General features: G+C 46.0%; 1 protein-coding gene across 1 annotated transcript in view; it reads right to left on the reverse strand.

Annotated features, from left to right (window-relative positions):
• Positions 1-3216: 3216 nt before the first annotated feature.
• ENDOD1 (endonuclease domain containing 1) overlaps positions 3217-20262 on the reverse strand; it is a 36099-nt gene continuing 19053 nt past the window's right edge. The window contains exon 2 of the mRNA XM_055422915.2: positions 3217-7417. Within this exon, the coding sequence (XP_055278890.2) occupies positions 6215-7417 (1203 nt within the window). The 3' untranslated portion in view covers positions 3217-6214. The remainder of the gene's footprint in view (positions 7418-20262) is intronic.

Here is a 20262-nt window from a genome sequence, read left to right on the forward strand (position 1 = left end):
CCACTGCCCAGGAGCCTTCAGGTCGTGTGTAAGTGCCCAGGAGGCTGGTGCCCTCCAGCTGGAGCTGCCTGCTTCAGGTCGTGTGTAAGTGCCCCGGAGGCTGGTGCCCTCCAGCTGGAGCTGCCTGAGCAACTTTCCAGAGGAAGGGGCTCTGGCTGGAAAAGTGATCTCTCTGGGGATGTAACTAGATCAAGATTAAAAGAGGCAGAACTTGTCCTGAAGGGTCAAATCTTAGAAACCTGGAAAGTACCTAATCAGTGCTTCAGTTACAGTGGGAGGCAAAGGGATGAACAGATGCTGGACAAAGTGGTCAAGAAGAGTGGGTGGGACTTGCCAATGAAAAGGGTCGTTCAAGAGCTAAGCCCACGAGCTCTGGGTATCCACCAGCATGACTAATTTTAATGTTTGAATCAGAGTGATCCATTAAGAGGGTCAAGTTAGGACACAGAGGATACATAGACCTCTTAACAATTTCTTAGTTATTCATCAAAATTGTCTCTTGGTTCATCTGATTAGTATGGATTCTTCTTTATAAAAATAATCTCTTATTTTTAAAAGGTACGCGATCCTCAGTGATAGCAGGCGGTTTTATATCCTACTCAAGCCTCCAAAGTCCAAATGTGTTGTCAGGATCCACTTTGGATGGGACTCAATCACCCAAGGATGGCACTGCAGCTGACAGGCAGGACCTCTTGGAGGTTGCTCCTGGTTCGTGTAGAGTTGGTGGGGGGAAGGGCTGGTCATTCTAGGGTAAGATCTAAGGATTAACTAAGGGGATCCAGTGATCCTACCTAATCAATGCTCCAGGATCAATTAATCTTTGGGGACAAATTCATAATGCTTTAACTCACAAGAGGCTGACTATAAAGAAGGTTGACTATTTACAGGGAAGGTCATCATCCTTTTCAGCCTTACTGTGTACATATTCTCTGGTTAACTCTCTTCAAAGTACTGGGGTTCCTGAGAAATTGAATCTGTTATAAAACAATGGACTTAGCAAGGAAGGGTCTGGAGGGGAAATCCTTCTCTACTCCAGAGACCAGAGATGCTCGTGCCTCCCTTCCTGAGCGCACACACTGTCGTGTCTGACTCTCTGCGACCCCGGGGACTGCAGCCCGCCAGGCTCCTTTGTCCATGGGATTCTCCAGGCAAGAATGCTGGAGTGGGTTGCCGTGCCCTCCTCCAGGGGATCTTCCCAACTCAGGGATCGAACCCACATCTCTTGTGTCTCCTGCATTGGCAGGCAGATTCTTTACCACTGAGCAACCTGGGGATCACTTTCTGAATAGGTGCTGAAAACAAGTAGGGCTCTTGTTCTCAGACGCCCCCTTTCTAGACTCTAGCTCCAGCCCTCACCTGTCTCTTCGGATACACTGACACCACCTACGAGGCTCTGGATTCCTTCCTTTTCATTCTGGACCTCAACTCCCAGACTGTACTTTAACCCTCGCCTTTCCAGTTCTGATCCAGAAACGTCCTGACTTCTAAGGCAACTTCATCATTTCACTCAAGATGCACGGATGTTATGACCAACAATAGCTCTACAACAACAATTAACATCTACTGGGCACTCACCATTCACCATGTGACAGGCATGGGAATAACAATTCATCTTCATTAACTCATCGAATTCTCATAACAATTCTCTGAGGTGGTTAGTGATAATTAGCCCCATTGTATAGAGGAGGAAGCTGAGGCTTTGGGTGGGAACTTCCCCAATGTCCCACGGCTGTTAAGCAGTGAAACCTGGACTGGAACCTAAGTCATTCTGACTCCAGGGTCTGGGCTCTTACGTTAGGCAACACGCCCTCCAGGAGTGACCTTGATCCTCTGCCGAGAGTGTCTCATTATGAACACCGACTGAATGGCACACAATCAACGAAGACAAGTGGTCTCTGTTTCTTTGTTGAAATTTAAGCTTAAATATAATATTTTATTTAAAATGGATTACCAGTGAGGACCTACTGATTAGCACAGTGAATGCTGGAGTGGGTTGCATGCCCTCCTCCAGGGAACTCTGCTCAACGTTATATGACAGCCTGGATGGGAGGGGAGTTTAGGGGAGAATGGACACGTGTATATGTATGGCTGAGTCCCTTTGCTGTCCACCTGAAACTATCACAATTTTGTTACATATGTATAATTTATTTATTATTTGTTTTTGGCTGTGCTGGGTCCTCGTTGCTGCGTGGGTTTTCTCTTGTTGCAGCCGCAGGGGCTCCTCTCTAGGTGTGGTGCACGGGCTTCTCATCATGGTGGCTTCTCTTGTTGTGGAGCACAGGTTCTAGGGCGAGCGTGCTGAGTTGCAGCACGTGGGCTCAGTAGTTGTGGCTCCCGGGCTCTGGAGCACGGGCTCGGTGGTTGTGGCTCCTGGGTGCTAGAGCGCAGCCTCAGTGGTTGTGGTGTACAGGTTTAGTCGCTCCCTGGCATGAGGGATCTTCCCAGATCAGGGATCAAATTCATGTCTCCTGCATTGGCTCTTTACCACTGAGCCAGCAGACAAGCCCCCTCTCACAACACTGTTAATAAGCTATACTCCAAATTTAAAAAAAAAATAGGTTTGGAATGTAATTATTAGAAATCAAGCCATGATCTGGGAGAAAATACTGAGATAAACAATGAGAATTCTGAGAGCCCATTTATGAAGGCCAAGGAGTCCACAGTAGGTGGCTATAAGTGTAACATTTGAAACATGAATGGGTGACAAGTTTAGGTGAAATGCTGAACAAGACATCAAATCACACATAAGACCCTGCCCACACTGGGAAGGCAAGAGCTACTGCCATCTCCACCCCAGGGTTGAGTGCTCTACTAAAGACCACAGAAGACTACCTCCCTCCAGAGACTGTGTGTCATATCTCACACTGGGGGTAGGGGGGTGTTCCTAATGAATAAAAATTTAGAGTGTTCCTATAACTTCCTATGTGATTCAGAATCAGTGAAGCAGTAGATTCCTGGGTGCTTCAAATATTTCATGTCCCAAATAGCTTTTCAGAGAAATAACATGGAAAAGAAGGTCCAGAGCCTGTTTCACTGATCTAACCTCTCTGTTTTCTCATGTATGATTAAAAAATTTTTTTTAAAAATCCAGATGGGAGTAGAAATGGCTTGAGTTAATGTCAATCAAGAAGAAAATGGAAAAAATAAAAATTAAAGATAACCCCCCAAACCTCATTCCAGGATTCTCCCCCTTTATATATTTTCCAGAACAGCTGATAAGTCGTCAACAATTATTTTATTGAGCATTGCAAGGTGCACAGCATTGTACATAGCTTGAAAATGTCAAACTGACTCATCACACCCTTTATAAAGGCTTCCCCAATGTCCATGTTTTGTGGGTTTTCCTGCTGTGCTCCACGGATGCTAGTACCATTGCAGGCTTACCACGATGTGGCCCATGGATCAGCTGCACCACGTCCTCCCCACTAGATATCTGAACCCCTCAGAGATGGGACGCACGTATTGTTGACCTCTGCAACTTAGATGTTCAAATGCACCTTGGATGGATGAATGACCAGTGTTTCACGCTAGTTCCCTCTCCAGATCCCTTCATCTGCATTTAGGGGCAAGTGCTGATGCTGAGTGAGAAGCGAACACTCAAAAGGCACAATGGGACAGAGGAGTGTCCACAGGCGTGGCTGATCCAGACTAGAAAATCAGCTCTGCAATGATGAAGAGCTGACTGACCTCTCCAAGGGCCTGAGAACATAGCAGAGCCACGGAAAAATCTTCCAGCCAGAGATGGGGCTCATCAACTCAAAATCCCACCCCAAAGGCCAAAGTGGCTCACTGGGATGGGCCAGCAGTCTGGCCACCTGCTGAGGCCAGTGGGCCACGGGAACAAAGACCAGAGTGGGAGCTCTCAGCCACCTACTATCCAGGGGGATCACTTTTCCCCTTATCATCCCTTTCCAGATTTCAACAATGGCCACACCATAATAAATAAATAAGACGTTAAACAACTAGGACTGAAAAGGAAGACATTTTTGAATGGTTCTCAAGAAAAGTTCAGATGCCCTGCTCCTTGCATGGTGCCAAGGGGCTCAAGCTGCCACGGATGGCCCCTGTGGGCCTTTTGGTATGCAGATAGGTACTCTGAGGGGACATCAATTCCACGAGAGGCAGCAAGCCTACTGGTGCGCATGGACGGCTAGTTGCTTCATCACATGGGCCAAACCCATTTAATTCATCAGAGTCCAGTTTGTTCAATGGATGATGGAGAAAACCCGGCCCTAGACCAGCGAGGCACAGATCTGGCATCCAAAGTGTGGGATGTCACCTCGGATGGGACCTGAGCATAAGACCTTGGCTCCTGGTCTACCATCAGTGAGCATCAGGCATCAGCTTCCTCATTAGAGGTGGCTTTGGTCAGAATGAGCTTGTCTCCGGTCAGACCATCTCTCTGGTCCCCTCTGAAATTCCCTTTCTTTCATCTGGCAAGATTCTACCTGACCCATCAGTACCAAGGCAAACTCTTCTCCTCCATGGCTCCTCACACTACTGAAATGAAGGAAAGCCTGACTACAGATTTTTTCAGTCACCAACAGAAGTGTTGGTAAAATACTGCTTAAGAGTCTTAGATAATCTAGTGCATTGCTCCCTATGACAGGTTCAAGGCCTGGTGTCCTACCACCCTACCTCACGTAACAAACTACCCTGCCCCACGTGATCAGGATGGCAGCTCGCTGGCTGCCCTGCTATTTCGGGCCCAATTCCATTATTTTTCTGCAAAAAGTAGCTCTCATCACACTCACATTTCTTGGGCATCAACTTGATGCCGACGGCTCGCCCATCCTTCTCTCCTTGTTGCGTTCCTGGACCCAGATCTCTGCACTGAACTTTCAGATGCACGGTGGCCGGCACCCCCAAATCAGTAGTTTACACTGGGGCCTATTCTACCTCACAGGAACTCTTTAGAACACTCAGAAAAATCCAGGTGATTCCCTCTCAGCTCTGGAAGGCAGAGCAAAGTTTGGGAGTTTCGGCTTCTTCCTGTTATCATTTTTCAGTGCAAGAATTAAAATGACAAGTGCTTAATCAAAAAATTGGATATTAGCTCTCATAAATAACTTGCTTTAATGGGAGAGTTATGTTTTCTAGCATCAAACACACTATAAAAATAATTTCCTGAGATAATGATTCTGAATTAAGATTATATACACATAAACTTATATATGTCTATGGATTTTTTTTTCCAAGATGGCCAGAAGAGTTATAATTTTCTGACAATTTTTTTATACCTTTATACTAAAACCACCATTTAAGGACAGAAGTCAGAGCATTTTACTATATTGGGTACTTGGTGGAAGTTTAAGAAAGACTGATCTAGTATTTTACAGAATATGAATTTTTGTATTAGCTTAACATCTAGGTCCTTGAGCTCCATTTTCTCAGCCAGAGATTTAATATATGTCAAGTTAATCCAAGCTTGGCTAAGGATATCCTCAGACCTACAGCACCTATTCAGAGCAGAGGTCTGACCTTTGCACTCCCTTTTTAATACCTGGGTAGCATTCAAGGGGCAAACAATCTTAGTCCTTGCATTCAGAATTTGTTATGCCATATTTGCATATAATGCTTACCATTAACTCAAAGGAAAAATGCAGCAAAATTCAAGGTTGGAGAAACTAAACAAACTTACAGATCCTCAGGGGTTATGGAAACCTAAGGGATGTAACAGATTCTATATCCTAACAGAGCTATTTCAACAAGGAAGTGGTCTGCACCTCACCAAGTCAGCTGAGTCGGGGAGAAAGAGAAGCAAAATGATAACAAATTGGCCAGGAATACTTATATCAGTTTTGTCTTGAGTCTCAGAGAGTAATAGCAGGAATAAATTCCTTTCTACTTTTCTCAGAGACAGTTTGGTTTAAAGTGGTCCTCTTCCAGATTCTCCTTCTTCTGTAATTTTTACTGATCACAAATGAACACCAGCATCTCTCACAATGTCTCCTGTATCAGAATGACTAACTGAAGGGGACGGCTTGGAAGTTCACCCACATCCCAGCAGGCAACCTACACACAATCCCACCCTGAACATGTCTCTTGGGTTAGGTTGAAACAGGCAGACACCCCCACCAAAGGCCAAAATATAACTGACAGTGAACAGAAACCCATAGTATAGACAAAACCATAGTATAGACAAAATATTCCAGCTTTCTCTATTAAAAAAAAAATCAAATTCACTGGGACCGGACACTCATTATTTTTTTTTCTATAACTCCCCAGGATTGTCAAAAGTAATCTTGTAGCCAACCCGCTTGCAGACAGTAAAAATGACGTGAAATAGACCACCCATGGTGCCAAAAGCCGTGTCAAAGAGCAGAGAGAGGATGCCACCGAGGCCCACGGCAATGTCCCTGCAGACGATCGGAACTGCGCCTATGGTGTACACGGGGAACGTGGCCACGTCCACAATCACCCGGACAGGGACACCCACGATGCGGCAGACCACCTTCAGCAGGCAACAAAGGATTCGGAGCACGGCCCTGGTGATCCTGACCGTGACTTTGAGGACCTTCCAGGGAATGCTGCCCAGCTCCTCCCCGATGGTCAAGAAGTAGGTGATGGTGGCTGACCCCAGGCGATAAAGGCAACTTTCTAGACCATTGATCACCTGCTTGATGATATACCAGAGGAAATACACAGTGTACTTCAGGATCCCGAAGGCAAGGTAATAAATTAACTGGCAGAGCTTGATGAACGGGGTAGCAACAAAGCCCAGGAGTCTTCCCAGAAGGCTACTCCCTTCCCCAGATGTCTCCGGAGGTGGCAGGGCGGACCTGGTGCTCCTCGCGCTGGAGAGGGTCCCAGAGCCCCCCTCGGAGTCCAGCCTCCGCTCCTCGTCCTGGACTTGGTTAACCACCTCCAGGATTTTTTTCATCTTCTCAGTGTCTTGGTCGGTTTCCCCACAGTTGTTCTGGAACAGCTGAAGGTGGAACGGAAGCAGCTTCTCCAGGTCCCTCAGCATCACATCCTCGATGACCTCCCGGTCGCGGGTGTGCTTGACAAAGCCCATGGCCCAGCCTCCCGCAGGCACCGCGCAGCAGGCCGCCAGCCAGACGAACTCCGGGATGCTCACTCTGTCTCTGACCCTGAGGTCCGAGGGCACGGCGCCTGTGATGATGTAGAGCTCGTCCCCGCTGCCACACTGCGGGGTCAGAGCTCGCTCCATCAGGCTGTTGAGATTCATGTACCACCTTTCCTGGAAGGACAGGGTCATCGGAGCCGCATTTGTGAGAGTGAAGGTGGCCGAGTGGGGGTCACTGCTGAGGGAGAAGGGGTAGAGCTGCCCGATCCGGTAATCAGAATCCAGGAAATCTGCATTCAAGGCTTGGTTGCTTCCCAGTTTGTTCACAGATCTGACAGCCTCGACCTCATCCATCACCTCCTCCAGGTTGCTGTTGGGGTCATCAATCTGAAAGGAGAGAGCAAGGTTGAGATGCGTCCCTATTCACGGCAGACAGGGGATCCTCGGATCATTTTGCCCAGACGCTAGTGAAGTCCCTACTATACAGACACTTCCAACACTTTGGTCTGGAAGTACACACACACTTCGTTCTAATACCCCACACTCCTAGTGTCTGAAAGCATCTTTCCAGTTGGCTGTATCCTCTTCCACTCTCCGTGTCTATTTCACTCTTTTTTTTCCCATTGTTAGTTTTGTTTGTTTTTTAATATAAATTTATTTATTTTAATTGGAGGCTAATTACTTTACAATAATGTAAAGTATTGTATTGGTTTTGCCATACACTGACATGAATCTGCCCCGGGTGTACATGTGTTCCCCATCTTGAACTCCCCTCCCACCTCCCTCCCCATCCCATCCCTCTGGTTCATCCCAGCGCACCAGCCCCGAGCATCCTGTATCATGCTTCAAACTTGGACTGGCGATTCGTTTCACATATGATAATACACGTTTCAATGCCATTCTCCCAAATCATCCCACCCTCACCCTCTTCCACAGAGTCCCAAAGACTGTTCTATACATCTGTGTCTCTTTTGCTGTCTCACATACAGGGTTATCATTACTATCTTTCTAAATTCCATATATATGCATTAGTATGCTGTATTGATATTTTTTTCTTTCTGGTTTACTTCACTCTGTATAATAGGCTCCAGTTTCATCCACCTCATTAGAACTGATTCAAATGCATTCTTTTTAATGGCTGAGTAATACTCCATTGTGTATATGTACCACAGCTTTCTTATCCATTCGTCTGCAGATGGACATCTAGGTTGCTTCCATGTCCTGGCTATTATAAACAGTGCTGCGATGAACATTGGGGTACACGTGTCTCTTTCAATTCTGGTTTCCTCGGTGCGTATGCCGAGGAGTGCGATTGCTGGGTCTTATGGCAGTTTTATTTCCAGTTTTTTAAGGAATCTCCACACTATTCTCCATAGTGGCTGAACTAGTTTGCATTCCCACCAACAGTGTAAGAGGGTTCAGGGAAAAGGAATCCAGAATGGCGGTGGCTAAAAGATAAGGAAGGGAAAAGCCCATGAAAATAGAACAAAAGAAGGTCAGAGGACCAGAGTGAGGACCTCGGGTAAAACAAACAGCACTCCTGACTAAGCCCAATTTGCATAGCGCAGGCCCAGGGGGAAGGAAAAAACATATAAAATGAGGAGCCAAAGAGCTCTCTCTCTCTCTCTCTCCCCCCTGTGCGCTGGGGCACTCTTCTCTTCGCGTCTTTGGGTCAACATGCTCTCACGCCTCAAAGATGGATTTTCTAAAATTTCAAAATTTTCTGCTATCTTCTAAATAAAATAGAGCTGTAACACTAATTTGTCTAAGAGCTATAACACAGTCTGTTCGAGACCTGAGAGCTATAACATGGTCCATTCGAGACTTGAGAGCTATAACACGGTCTGTCCAAGACCCAAAAGCTGTGACACGCTGAGGGGGCTTTAATGTCCGTCACTCCAAATCTTTGTTGTGATGAGACAAAAACCGAGGAGCATACACTCGCGTGACATCTATGGTGCTGTGAGTTGGATCCTACAGTTATGACCTATCACACACTCACACAAATACACCATCAGAACACCGGTTTTCAATCTGCTGTGGTTTTATAAATGTCACACCCTTTTCCGGGAATGTTTTTCCATGAGATTCAAACTGACTGTAAAAACAAAACCAAGGGGAAAAGTAAATCTCAGCAGGCCTGTAAAAATCAGAACTGGAATTCAGATAATCAGCCACCAATGTGAGTTGCAATTTAAAGACCATAGTCTTAAGTAAATTTTGCATATTTTGGGATATACAAAGAGCAATCAACTCTAATCAGAGAATTTAAATCAAATAGAGGGACAGGTATAGATTATTGTCAGTTATATTAGCTACTTCCCTGGCCAAGATAAAATTTGACCAGCTGCTCTTCGAACTTCATCTCCTCACAATATTTGCTATTATTAACAATGCATTTTCTGTCTAGGCCTATCAAGCTATGTGCTGCTACTGCTAAGTCACTTCAGTCGTGTCCGACTCTGTGTAACCCCATAGACGGAAGCCCACCAGGCTCCCCTGTCCCTGAGATTCTCCAGGCAAGAACACTGGAGTGGGTTGCCATTTCCTTCTCCAATGTGTGAAAGTGGAAAGTGAAAAGTGAAAGCGAAGTTGCTCAGTCGTGTCTGACCCTTAGTGACCCCATGGACTGCAGCCTACCAGGCTCTTCCATCCATGGGATTTTCTAGGCAAGAGTACTGGAGTGGCTTGCCATTGCCTTCTCCGCAAGCTATGTGCTAAATATCAGTAATTATATATATATATACAATATATATATATGTATACCCCTCTTAGTTCTGCTCTTATTCATTTTAAATTCAGCTGTATAATATGTACATCACTTTACCAATCTGAAAAGATGAAAGGAAAGAGCTCAGGACTGACCCAAAACTCTGTTTTTAGCTCCCAAATTAGACTATAAATTTCTTGACACCATGGACCCTGTACATAGGACCCAGTCAAGGACTGACACATACTAGAATCTCAACTTGCTGTTGTTTTTTTAGTCACTAAGTCATGTCCAACTCTTTGTGACCCATGGACTGTGGCCTGCCCAGATTCTCTGTCCATGGGATTTTCCAGGCAAGAATACTGGAACAAGTTTCCATTTCCTTTTTCAGGGAATCTTCTCAACCCAGGAATCGAACCCATGTGTCCTGCATTGGCAGATGGATTCGTTACTACTTGAGAATCTCAAGGCACTCTTGTTAATCTGAGATCGGTATTAACTGATCACTGAAGTATTTATAATAACAGGAAGCTGAACCAACCTACATTTTCAAAAACTGGGAACAGTTAAATAAATGGTGTTATATCCATCAAGGAAATATCTCAAAGCCATTAGAAAGCACTTGCAATGATAGGGAAATATGTGCTATAATTTTGAAAGGAAAAGGTAGATTATAAAAGTAAATGATAACATTTTTTTAAGCCTAAAAATGAGCAAGAAAAAAGTTTGAAACGCATGAAAATGTCCATTATGCCTGACCGACTCCCGAGGATACAAGTGATACATTTTTTCCCTTGTTTTCTTGTTTCTCTTGGTGTACCTCTTACCTACATCAACCTGCAAATGATTTATACATTACTTTCAAAAGGAAAAAAAAGAAATGAATTAAAAGAAGTAAATTCTGACTAATTGATTCCCTAGAGTTGGTGCCACTTGATAACCCAAGAGGGCCAAGGCCACGTGGATTGCTGTACCTCACATGGGGAGGGCAACCCACTCTGCATTTCTTCAGCTCCCCAGCAGCAAATGTAGGCATGCTCATGCACGCACGCGCAGCATGAGGGCAATGGATGAGCAAGGTGGTGTGAAAGCAGGAACAGTCAGGAAAGCTAATGGAGTATTCCAAAGCCTCACCCTTCAAGGTCATTCCATCCCTGCCCCCAGACTTCGAATTAGAAACGATCCTGGATGGTCCCCACTCCCACCACACCCCTAGAGGACAGAGATAAGAAGCTCATCCATTTTGTAAAGCTGCCCTTGCTCTCCTATAGCCGGAAGATACAACCCATGGACATATCTGCCTCATTCCTGAATCATGAGATCAAGGTACAGCAGAGCCAAGATTGTAGAGTCTTGGGTGGAAGGCCAGGAATTTTAGGGTGCCTGTTTATTCTCCCTGCTTACTAGGGTACTGTGTCTGCATTTAGCCTGGTGTAGCTTCTTTATCCCAGCCTGGAGCTGTTTTTTTTTTAACTGGTAGCCAGCGACAGGGCATAGGGCAACACACTGGTTCATCTTCTGTCCAAGAGCCACCCAGGGATGAAATAAAGCCTGTAAGGACAGAAGGCAGGCTGGAACACAGAGAAGAGAGATTCTTAGATAAAGAAGGGGAAGGAACCAAAAAGGGCCAGGCAGGAAAGAAAAGGGGAGGGATTAAAGAGGGGGAAGAAAAGAAGAGAGTGTGTGTGTGTATGTGTGTGCGAGTGTGTAAGAGACAACCGGCAACATCCTGCTCTTAGACAGAAATCACGATTGTGGGTCGATTTACTCCCAAACTTCAGAGCGCAGTCTCCCATGGCTAAGGTCAGAGGAGACTAAGCTGGGTGCTTCTGTGTCCTCTCAGCCCACTTGAGTTCAATGGGCTCCAGATATCTACCATAACGGAGTCTCTTCTGCCCACAGCTCGCAGTACATGGGAATGGGCCAGGATGAACTGAGGTGACTGCAGAGGTCGGGACCTAATTCCGCAGTGGGCGCGGTGCACCTCCCTGCCCGGAGCCTCTGTAGGCAAAGCAGAAACTAAACGATGGGTCCAGATGCACAGCAGGAGACAGCACACCTTCCTTTCCCTTTTCCTGGTCTTCTTTAGAACCCCACAACCATGGTCACTGTATTGTTATGAACCCCGAATTGGCCCTACAGTTTGATGACAGGGTAGAATATAGTGTTGGAAATGAAGATAGAATGTCTGCACCCTGTACCTATACAGCAATACAGCAGGAAGTCAAGGACTAATTTTTCTTAACTACCAATTAAATGATTTCAATATAATGTTACAGAAGGTCTTTTTTTTCTACCTGATTTTACAGGTGGGGAAACTAAAACACAGAAAGGTGAATTTTTCCAAAGTCATCCAATAATTAGCAGGACAGAATTTGAACTGAGGTCAGTCATTGTATTCCTAAGGCACACATTCTTTACGACTAAGCCATGCTTTCCCCATATTAACGGACACTGCTGTACCAGTTTTCTATACCAGATAGTAGAAAACCAAACAAAAAAAAGAAATCACAGTCTCCTTTTATCTGTATGACATGCAATAAATGAAATTCCTTAAATCTACAGGGAGAGAAGCTGATGTCTGAGCGCCCTGGGGTTGCAGTCCCCAGAAAGAAGGGAGAATGGAAAGGAGAAGGTGGATGGGCACACGTGCAGACCAGCCCTCACGCTTCCTTTCTGTCTCTGCCCAGAGCACATGGAAGCAGAGCCGCCAGCTTCACAAGCCAAAGGAGGTGGCAGCTCAGGCAGCAGCAACTGACCAGAGTAGTTTCCAGCTTGCACTTAGTCGCTCAGTCGTGTCCGACTCTTGCGACTCCATACACTGTAGCCCTCCAGGCTCCTCTGTCCATGGGATTCTCCAGGCAAGAGTACTGGAGTGGGTTGCCATTTCCTTCTCCAGGGGATCTTCCCGACCCAGGGATGGAACCCACATCTCTTGCATTGCAGTCAGACTACCGACTGAGCTATGAGGAAAGCATACTACTACTCTTAGAAAGTGAGCAGCGGGCTGGTCTCCCAGAGATGCTGGTTCTATTAGCACCTTACTTGGCTACTTGCTTTTTTTCTCTACACCAGCAGCTGTAACAGAGAACAGTAAGCACGGTAAAACTTCACGGAGAAAAACTGTCAGGCATGCCAGGATTGTCTTGCCTGGTCACAGTTTAATACAGTGATGCATATAATGTACATAAATCAGTGTGGATGCTACCAGTCAAAATTAAAACAGAAAATAAACAATAGATTTCTCCAGGCTTATCTAACACAGTCTTATGAGGGAAGTTGCTCAGTCCTGTTGGACTCTTTGTGACCCCATGGACTGTAGCCCACCAGGCTCCTCCATCCATGGAATTTTCCAGGCAAGAGTACTGGAGTGGGTTGCCATTTCCTTCTCCAGGCGATCTTCCCGACCCAGGGATCGAACCCAGGTCTCCCTCATTGCAGGGTGACGCTTTACCGTCTGAGCCACCAGGGAACACAGTCTTAAATCTCTGACCAAAATACCAAAGAACGTTTTATGAGACCATATACTGATCCTCAATGAACTCTCTATACTCTCCTCTGAGGATCCAATCAAATCAAAGCCTCTCTTTCTATCCTTTCGTGTGACTCGCGTTTTTTTTCATAGTGTTGTGCATTAGTCGTTCTGTCAGGTCTGACTCTGAGACCCCGTGTACTGTAGCCCTCCAGGCTCCTCTATCTATGGACGCCTCCAGGCAAAAATATTGGAGTGGGTAGCCATTCCCTTCTCCAGAGGATCTTTCCAACCCAGGGACTGAAGCTGGGTCTCTTGCATTGCAGGCAGATTCTTTACCATCTGAGCCATTTATATCTTATTAACTCCCTATATTGCATTCCAGGTGAGTCCCTAGATCTATCTTCCAAGTCACTAAGTCTCTCCTTAGCTATGTTTAGTTTAATACCTACTTTGTTGAGGTGTTTTTCTTTTTCCTTTTTGTTTCTCATTTCAATGACTCTTCTTTCTTTCCTAGCATTTCTATTTGGTTCTATTGAAAATTCTGTTGTGTCTTTTTTTTCTCTTGAGAAATTCTTCTTTTTTTATCTTTCTTAGATATTCTTAAATTCCCTTTAAGATCTGTCTGTTTTATTTGGCTTTTCAGTTTATTTTGTTGCTCCTATTGCTTGACTTTAGGGTGGTGTGTATACTTAAGTGCTCTGCAATTTTTGCCCATACAAAAACAAATCTAATAGGACTGCATTTGCAGCTGCCTCTGCTGGAGCTCGAAAGAGTTCAATGATTCTAGACTAGCTTCTGAGTTTTTTCACAGGTTAGGGTTTCCACATGGAGAGAGCAGTGCACATTTGGACCCATACAAAGGAAAACTGACAGTTTCAAGCTTACTTCTGGAGGTTGACTGTTTCCACTAATGACATGGTGTAGGCAGCTACTTCCTATAACAACTTGCAAGTAGCTTTCCTGCCTGGTTCACCAAAGCTGCAACAGTTTGCCAGCCCCTAGCTTTACCTGGAGAGCTTAGTTCCAGACCCACATCATGAATAGGTTATGTAACCTTGACTTCTGTCCACAGGCAGTTTATAGCCCTAGCCCCAGCTTCTATGTGTCCTCCCACACACAGCTTTGGCTATTGATTTCTTATATATTTCTGGCACATGAAAATTTCTTCTTACTTTTTTGCTGAAATATGAATTTAATTTAAATATATAGATAATATTTTTAAAATTCAATATTTCTATGTGACTGCAGTGGAAGGAGAGGAACTGCACACCTACCCAGGAACTTTGTCTAAGGTTATAAAGTTTCTGCTAAAGCATGCCTTGTTTACTTTTATAACTCACTATAGATTTATCATCCCCAAATTTACTCACTTTGCTTAAATCTCCTTTTTTTCTATTTAGGCCACCTCCTGTTTGGTATAAGTAGAATAGTACCTTCTAAGACCTTTCTCTGATGTGTCAAGAACTTTACAGGCTGAACTCTCTCACTAAGAATAAGACACAAGGACTCCCAGCCCTTTGCCAAAACACACCAGCCAGCTTACAAACAACCTGTTTGGTTTTTGTTTACTTTTTTACTAATTCATTGCTTTATCTATTAGCTATAATTCTCTCATCTCTTCATGTAGTATTTCTGTCTTATTCAAATTCATCTTCATTGATTTTGTATGTGCAATTTGGAGTCATTAAAAATGGATATTCCATTATGAAATCACTCTACCATCTCATCATAAAACATTAAATCCCAGAGCCTTATAACAGTCTGCTAACTGATCTCCACTGAGAGAAACGTCCATCACGATTTCTACTTCCTGTCTTAAAACTAATTTTTTAACTTATGACAAAACTTTGTTTTGATCTCAAGATGACTACGGTTCTAATGTCATTTGTTAAAGAATCATCTGAAAGTCTAAAAATCAGTTATAACAGCTTCCCCCATCATCACGCTTACTAAACTCTATGAAACAACCACTGTGTCTTAGCAGGCTCTCACTTTTTGAAGTGTGTGTGTAACTAAACTATCTGACTCGTGTATAGAAAACTGTACTTAAAATAAGAATATTTGATTTAAAAGTCGAATGCATTCTTTGAGACACTGTCACATAAAGGGCAGGTGTTTTTTGTTTTTTTCCATGCTCTCTGCAGACATAGTTTAATGAGCTGGTTACTGCAATTACACTAATTACCAACAACACTGCTCCCTAAAGACAAAAATACACCTATGATGTAAGAGGTAATTTCAGATTACAGTTTTTGGGTTGCCCTTGCCCTTTTGCAAGCACCACTAATCTTTCTCTTTGGTTTCTCAGCAGACTCTCTGGATGAAGGGACAGGTACAAAGCTCTCTGTGTAATCTACCTCCCTGCTGACCTGGTCCTCCTGGGCTGCCAGTGTAATGTGATACAGCTCCTGGGTTTAATGGAAACTTTTTTTTTCCCCTAATTGCAACATGTTAGGTAAGTTTTAGAAGAATGAGCACTCCCCATCCACCAGCATCCTGCGCCATAAATAACTTTATAATAAATTCCTTTTCAAATTTAATGCCAAGAAAAAAACCTGTTTCTCTCAATGAGTCGGTCTGTTTACTTTAGCAGACAGCCCAAACTACTTAAACCCATGGGATTTTTTTCCCCCTCCTTTGGAATTAAATAAAAGGAGACTTTCAATTTTCCTGCTAATACGCATGGAAGAAAAATAGATGAGGAGAAAATCGAGAAGGAGAACTGGAGGGGAAATAGGCGCCCATTCAACAATATGTATTGAGGCTATTTATGTGTGAGTGCTACTGTGGGAGAAGGCAGGAGGAATGGAAATAATATAACAACAAGCAGCAACACCCAGTGAGCACTCCTCGGCAGGCACTATTCTAAGAATTTCACATGCGCGAAATCAGTAAGGAGCTGCACTAAGTACTCACTCATCCAAACCCACAAAAACTAGGTACTATTATTATAATTTTTTGACAGGTGGAGAAACTGAGGCACATCAAGATTTAAGTAGCATAATCAAGGTCACACAGTTGGTGAGTGGTGATGTCACAGCGTGAACTCAAGAAGACCAGTCCCACAGCTGCTGCTTTGAATCCCTGCTCCACACGCCTCCAAATGGCATCAAGAAACTCACCATCTACTTAGGGAAGCAAGACACAGACACATGCAAAACTAAACAGGAAACCAAGGAAAAACTGTGGTGTACTGCAGATCCAGTTAAGTGCCAAATAAATGTTATGAAGAAAAAGGGCAATCAGATTCCAGAGGAAGGAAGGACACCATAAACAGTCAGAGAAGATAAGATATCTTTAGCTATTGGAGAAAATAAAAGCTGAAGCAGGGTTAGAAGGATATGCAAGGTTTTGATAAACTCAGAGAAACAGAAAGGTCAGTAGGGCTTAAGGAGACATCTGCACAAAGGCTTGAGAGGTGGGGAGTCTGTGAAAATGGGACTCTGAGAAAGGAAAAGCTTTAACTGGGAGGGACAGCAGGGGACCAGATTATAAATGATCTGATAGATAACTCGTCATAGAGTAATTACAACTAAAGCTCACCAAGTGCTCTCCAGGTAATGGGCACCATGTAAGTGTGTTACAGGACATACCTTCTTTAATCCTAACAGGATCCCTACTACCTCCTTTGTAGAAAGCATAGCATAGGCTCAGTCACTAAGTAGCGTGTGGATGTCACACAGCCGGTGAGGGAGGCCGAGTTTGCAAACCCACGTGGTCTGCCTTCAGCGACCACAAAGCACTCCAGCTCCACTCTGCTCTCTGGGTCCTTCCAATGCTGCGTTTCTGAGTCTGGACTTAATCTGTACATTCCCTAAGGCCAGAGCATCATTAGGAACGTGTAATTCCAGGGAAAATACACCTACCCACACTGGGCAGGAAAGCCTGGACCGTGAGGTAGCTGAGGGAATGGAAAGCAAAGGACACGTGCGTAACTCTGGAAGGAAGGTGTCCCAGGACGTGGAGGTGGACTCGGCAGGGTCCCTGGAAGTTGAAAGATGATGTCCAACTCTGGAGCCCAGGTCACCCAAAAATGAGGGGCAATGGACGGAAGGTGAACAGGCTGACCTCTAAAAGGGACAAGCTGACAGGCAGAAACATTTTATAGCAGCTGGAGATGCAGGACTGGAGCTTGGGCATGAAAGCAAGGTTGGCCACAGAGAGATAAAGACTCATCCTGCTGCACACGCATCCTGGGGTTGGGGCACTGGGGCCTGACTCACATAAGATTCGCAGGACAGTGCATGTAACTCTGTGGTTTCTTGTGGACAGCAAGAAGTGAACCAATGGATGCTTCTATTTTAATAGCTATGCATTCATGTTTAATTTCTCCTGGAAAGATATAACCAGTAATTCCTACACACAATTTCATGGATATGATTATTTAGGATAAGACTAAATTTGTTTTCCAATGACTTAAAGTCAATGTAAAGACCAAATCTCAAGTAAATAGCAGTACAAGTGGGACTCTGGCGAAGCAGGGGTGCAAAAGACATCATTTAGAAAACACTGCGGCGCAGCAACCCATTCAGTTCAGTTCAGTCACTCAGTCATGTCCGACTCTTTGTGACCCCATGAACTGCAGCTCGCCAGGCCTCCCTGTCCATCACCAACTCCCAGAGTCCACCCAAACCCATGTCCATTGAGTCGGTGAAGCCATCCAACCATCTCATCCTCTGTCGTCCCCTTCTCCTCCTGCCCTCGATCTTTCCCGGCATCAGGGTCTTTTCAAATGAGTCATCAACCCATTGACTCTCCACAAAACCCCACCAGGTAACTAACTAGTATCATCATGTCCACTTTACACACAGAAAAGCTAAAACTGGGGTAAGGGGCAGGTACAAGGCCACTCAATATGTCGACGGCACAGCCAGGGCCATGCCCGGCATTCTCAGATTCAAAAGGTCCTAGCCCGAGCACAGCAGCAGCCCGGCCTCTGGGCGAGCAAGGGCAGTGAGGAAGGAGTCACGGGAGGATGGGGTGGCTAGAGGAGGATCAGCAGCGCACGACACCTGCACAGAGAGGAAAAGGAAGGATGGAGACAAGCGCCGCGGGCTGTGATGATGAGAGAGTCATTCATGAGGCTTCAGAGGGCAACTTCCCCAGCGGACTCAGGAAGGAAGACAGGTGGTGGACGTGACTGGGTTTGGGCAAGAAGAGGCTGCAGACAGACCTGCATTTGAGCAGTCTTCCCTGGTGGCTCAGAGGGTAAAGCATCTGCCTGCAGTGCAGGAGACCTGGGTTTGATCCCTGGGTCAGGAAGATCCCCTGGAGAAGGAAATGGCAACCCATCCCAGTATTCTTGCCTGGAGAATCCCATGGACGGAGGAGCCTGGTGGGCCACAGTCCACAGGCTCGCAAAGAGTCGGACATGACTGAATGACTTTACATAAACTCAGGGGAGGAACATGGCCTCAGCAGGAGAAGCAGGGCCCACAGGGGTGAGCAAAGATGCTCCACCAGCCCCCCACAAACCCCCAAGGAAGAAGGGGCACTGGGAGGGTGGGACAGCCTAGGTCTCCAGACATGCAGCATTGGGAAGCATCTCAGGGGGGCGATGACAAAGCAGTGGGCCAGAGGGGCCCTGTCCTGGAGGGCTCCTGGGCTGCGAAGTCCAGGCAAGCCTCAGGGCACCGCCACTGGGAGGGCACAAAGCAGGGGCAGAGAGGAGTGGGGTGGGCTCAGGGACTGGCGGAGGGGGCAGGTGGGCCTACGGCTGACGGGGGCTGGCCAGAGTACAGACAGGGCTGAGGGGTGCAGGACACGAGGGAACCCAGTACTGGGCAGGCTGACCCCAAGGACAATGTGGGGAAGGACACCAGGACACCAGGGAGACAATTTCAGCATGATGAAAGAATGGTCTCCCGTGTGAGCCACAGACGCACATACGATGTCCTCGCAGACAAGAAACGAGGGGCTCCAGGGAGAACGGGCAGGCCTCTGTCTCTGCTCCAGGATTTCTCCCTGGGAAAGCTGGTCGTGGAGAAGGATGATCAAACGGGTGCTGGAGCTCCGCACTGATTCGCTCTAGGAAGGGTGGGTCTCCTTCCCCCGCTCAACCCCCGTCTGCATAAGCACACGCTGATAATGATTCACACCAGACCCTGTGGTCGCAAGCAACCTCGCCAACTCCTATCTAACTGTGGCCACGGGGACAGGACGTTTCCTCTGGGGCTGTTTTGTTTTTCAACCAGAGTTAGGTCCATGGACGAGTTGAACAGCGGGAACTATGATACAGGAACACGGACATTAAAGAAACGCGGTCACTCCACGGCCCATCAGCAGGTGGGTGGGAGGGCCTCCCGAGGGCACCCCCGAGGGCCCCCCTCGCAAGGAACCGAGACTGCAGCTGACCATCGGAACATCAGATAACCTTATCAGAGCTGGAGGCTGTGGACCGGGCCTCCGCACGCTCTCAGCATAGAATGAATTAGATCTGAGGACTCACCATGGAAAACACCCAGCTGGGGTTTCAGAAAAGCCGTGTTTCAAAAAAAAAGCAGAGGCCAGTGGGGACACAAGAGGCAAGGAAGAACTTTTGAGGAGGAATAAACCGCCATGTCTTTCCACTCTCAGGAAAGGTATAAACTGAGCTCTGACCCACCCACTGCAGGAAAAAAAGAAAGAAATCCTCCCTGGTTGGCATCAAAAATCTTCTTTATCCTTTTGGGAGTAGAAACAGCTTTAGAAGAATCAGAAGGATGCTTTTTCCTTTTTTAGGGGATGAGAAATGCAGGGTTTTTCATTTCCTGAACAGCCTTCCTGCCCTGAGTCACCCTTCCTCCAGGCTGCCCACACTTTCCCCTGACTTCGGGAGGAGCTGCCCCAGCACTGGGCACACCATAGGCGCCTGGCACGCATCTGCGTCGGGGGAGCCATGCAGACACAAAGATATGCGACCTAGGAGTTCTCCCTTCCTAGGTCAGAATACGGTGGGACAGGAGAGGGGAGGAAAGGATGGCGCCCTTGCATGTGAGACCTTCCTTTGTCTTCAAAATCTGAACCAATGCATATGAAAGGGGCGGGGTGAAAAAATGATCCAATCCC

The sequence above is a fragment of the Moschus berezovskii genome, chromosome 14 (genome assembly GCF_049115385.1).
Source record: "Moschus berezovskii isolate FMDL1 chromosome 14, NW_MosBer_1.0, whole genome shotgun sequence".
NCBI lineage: Eukaryota > Metazoa > Chordata > Mammalia > Artiodactyla > Moschidae > Moschus > Moschus berezovskii.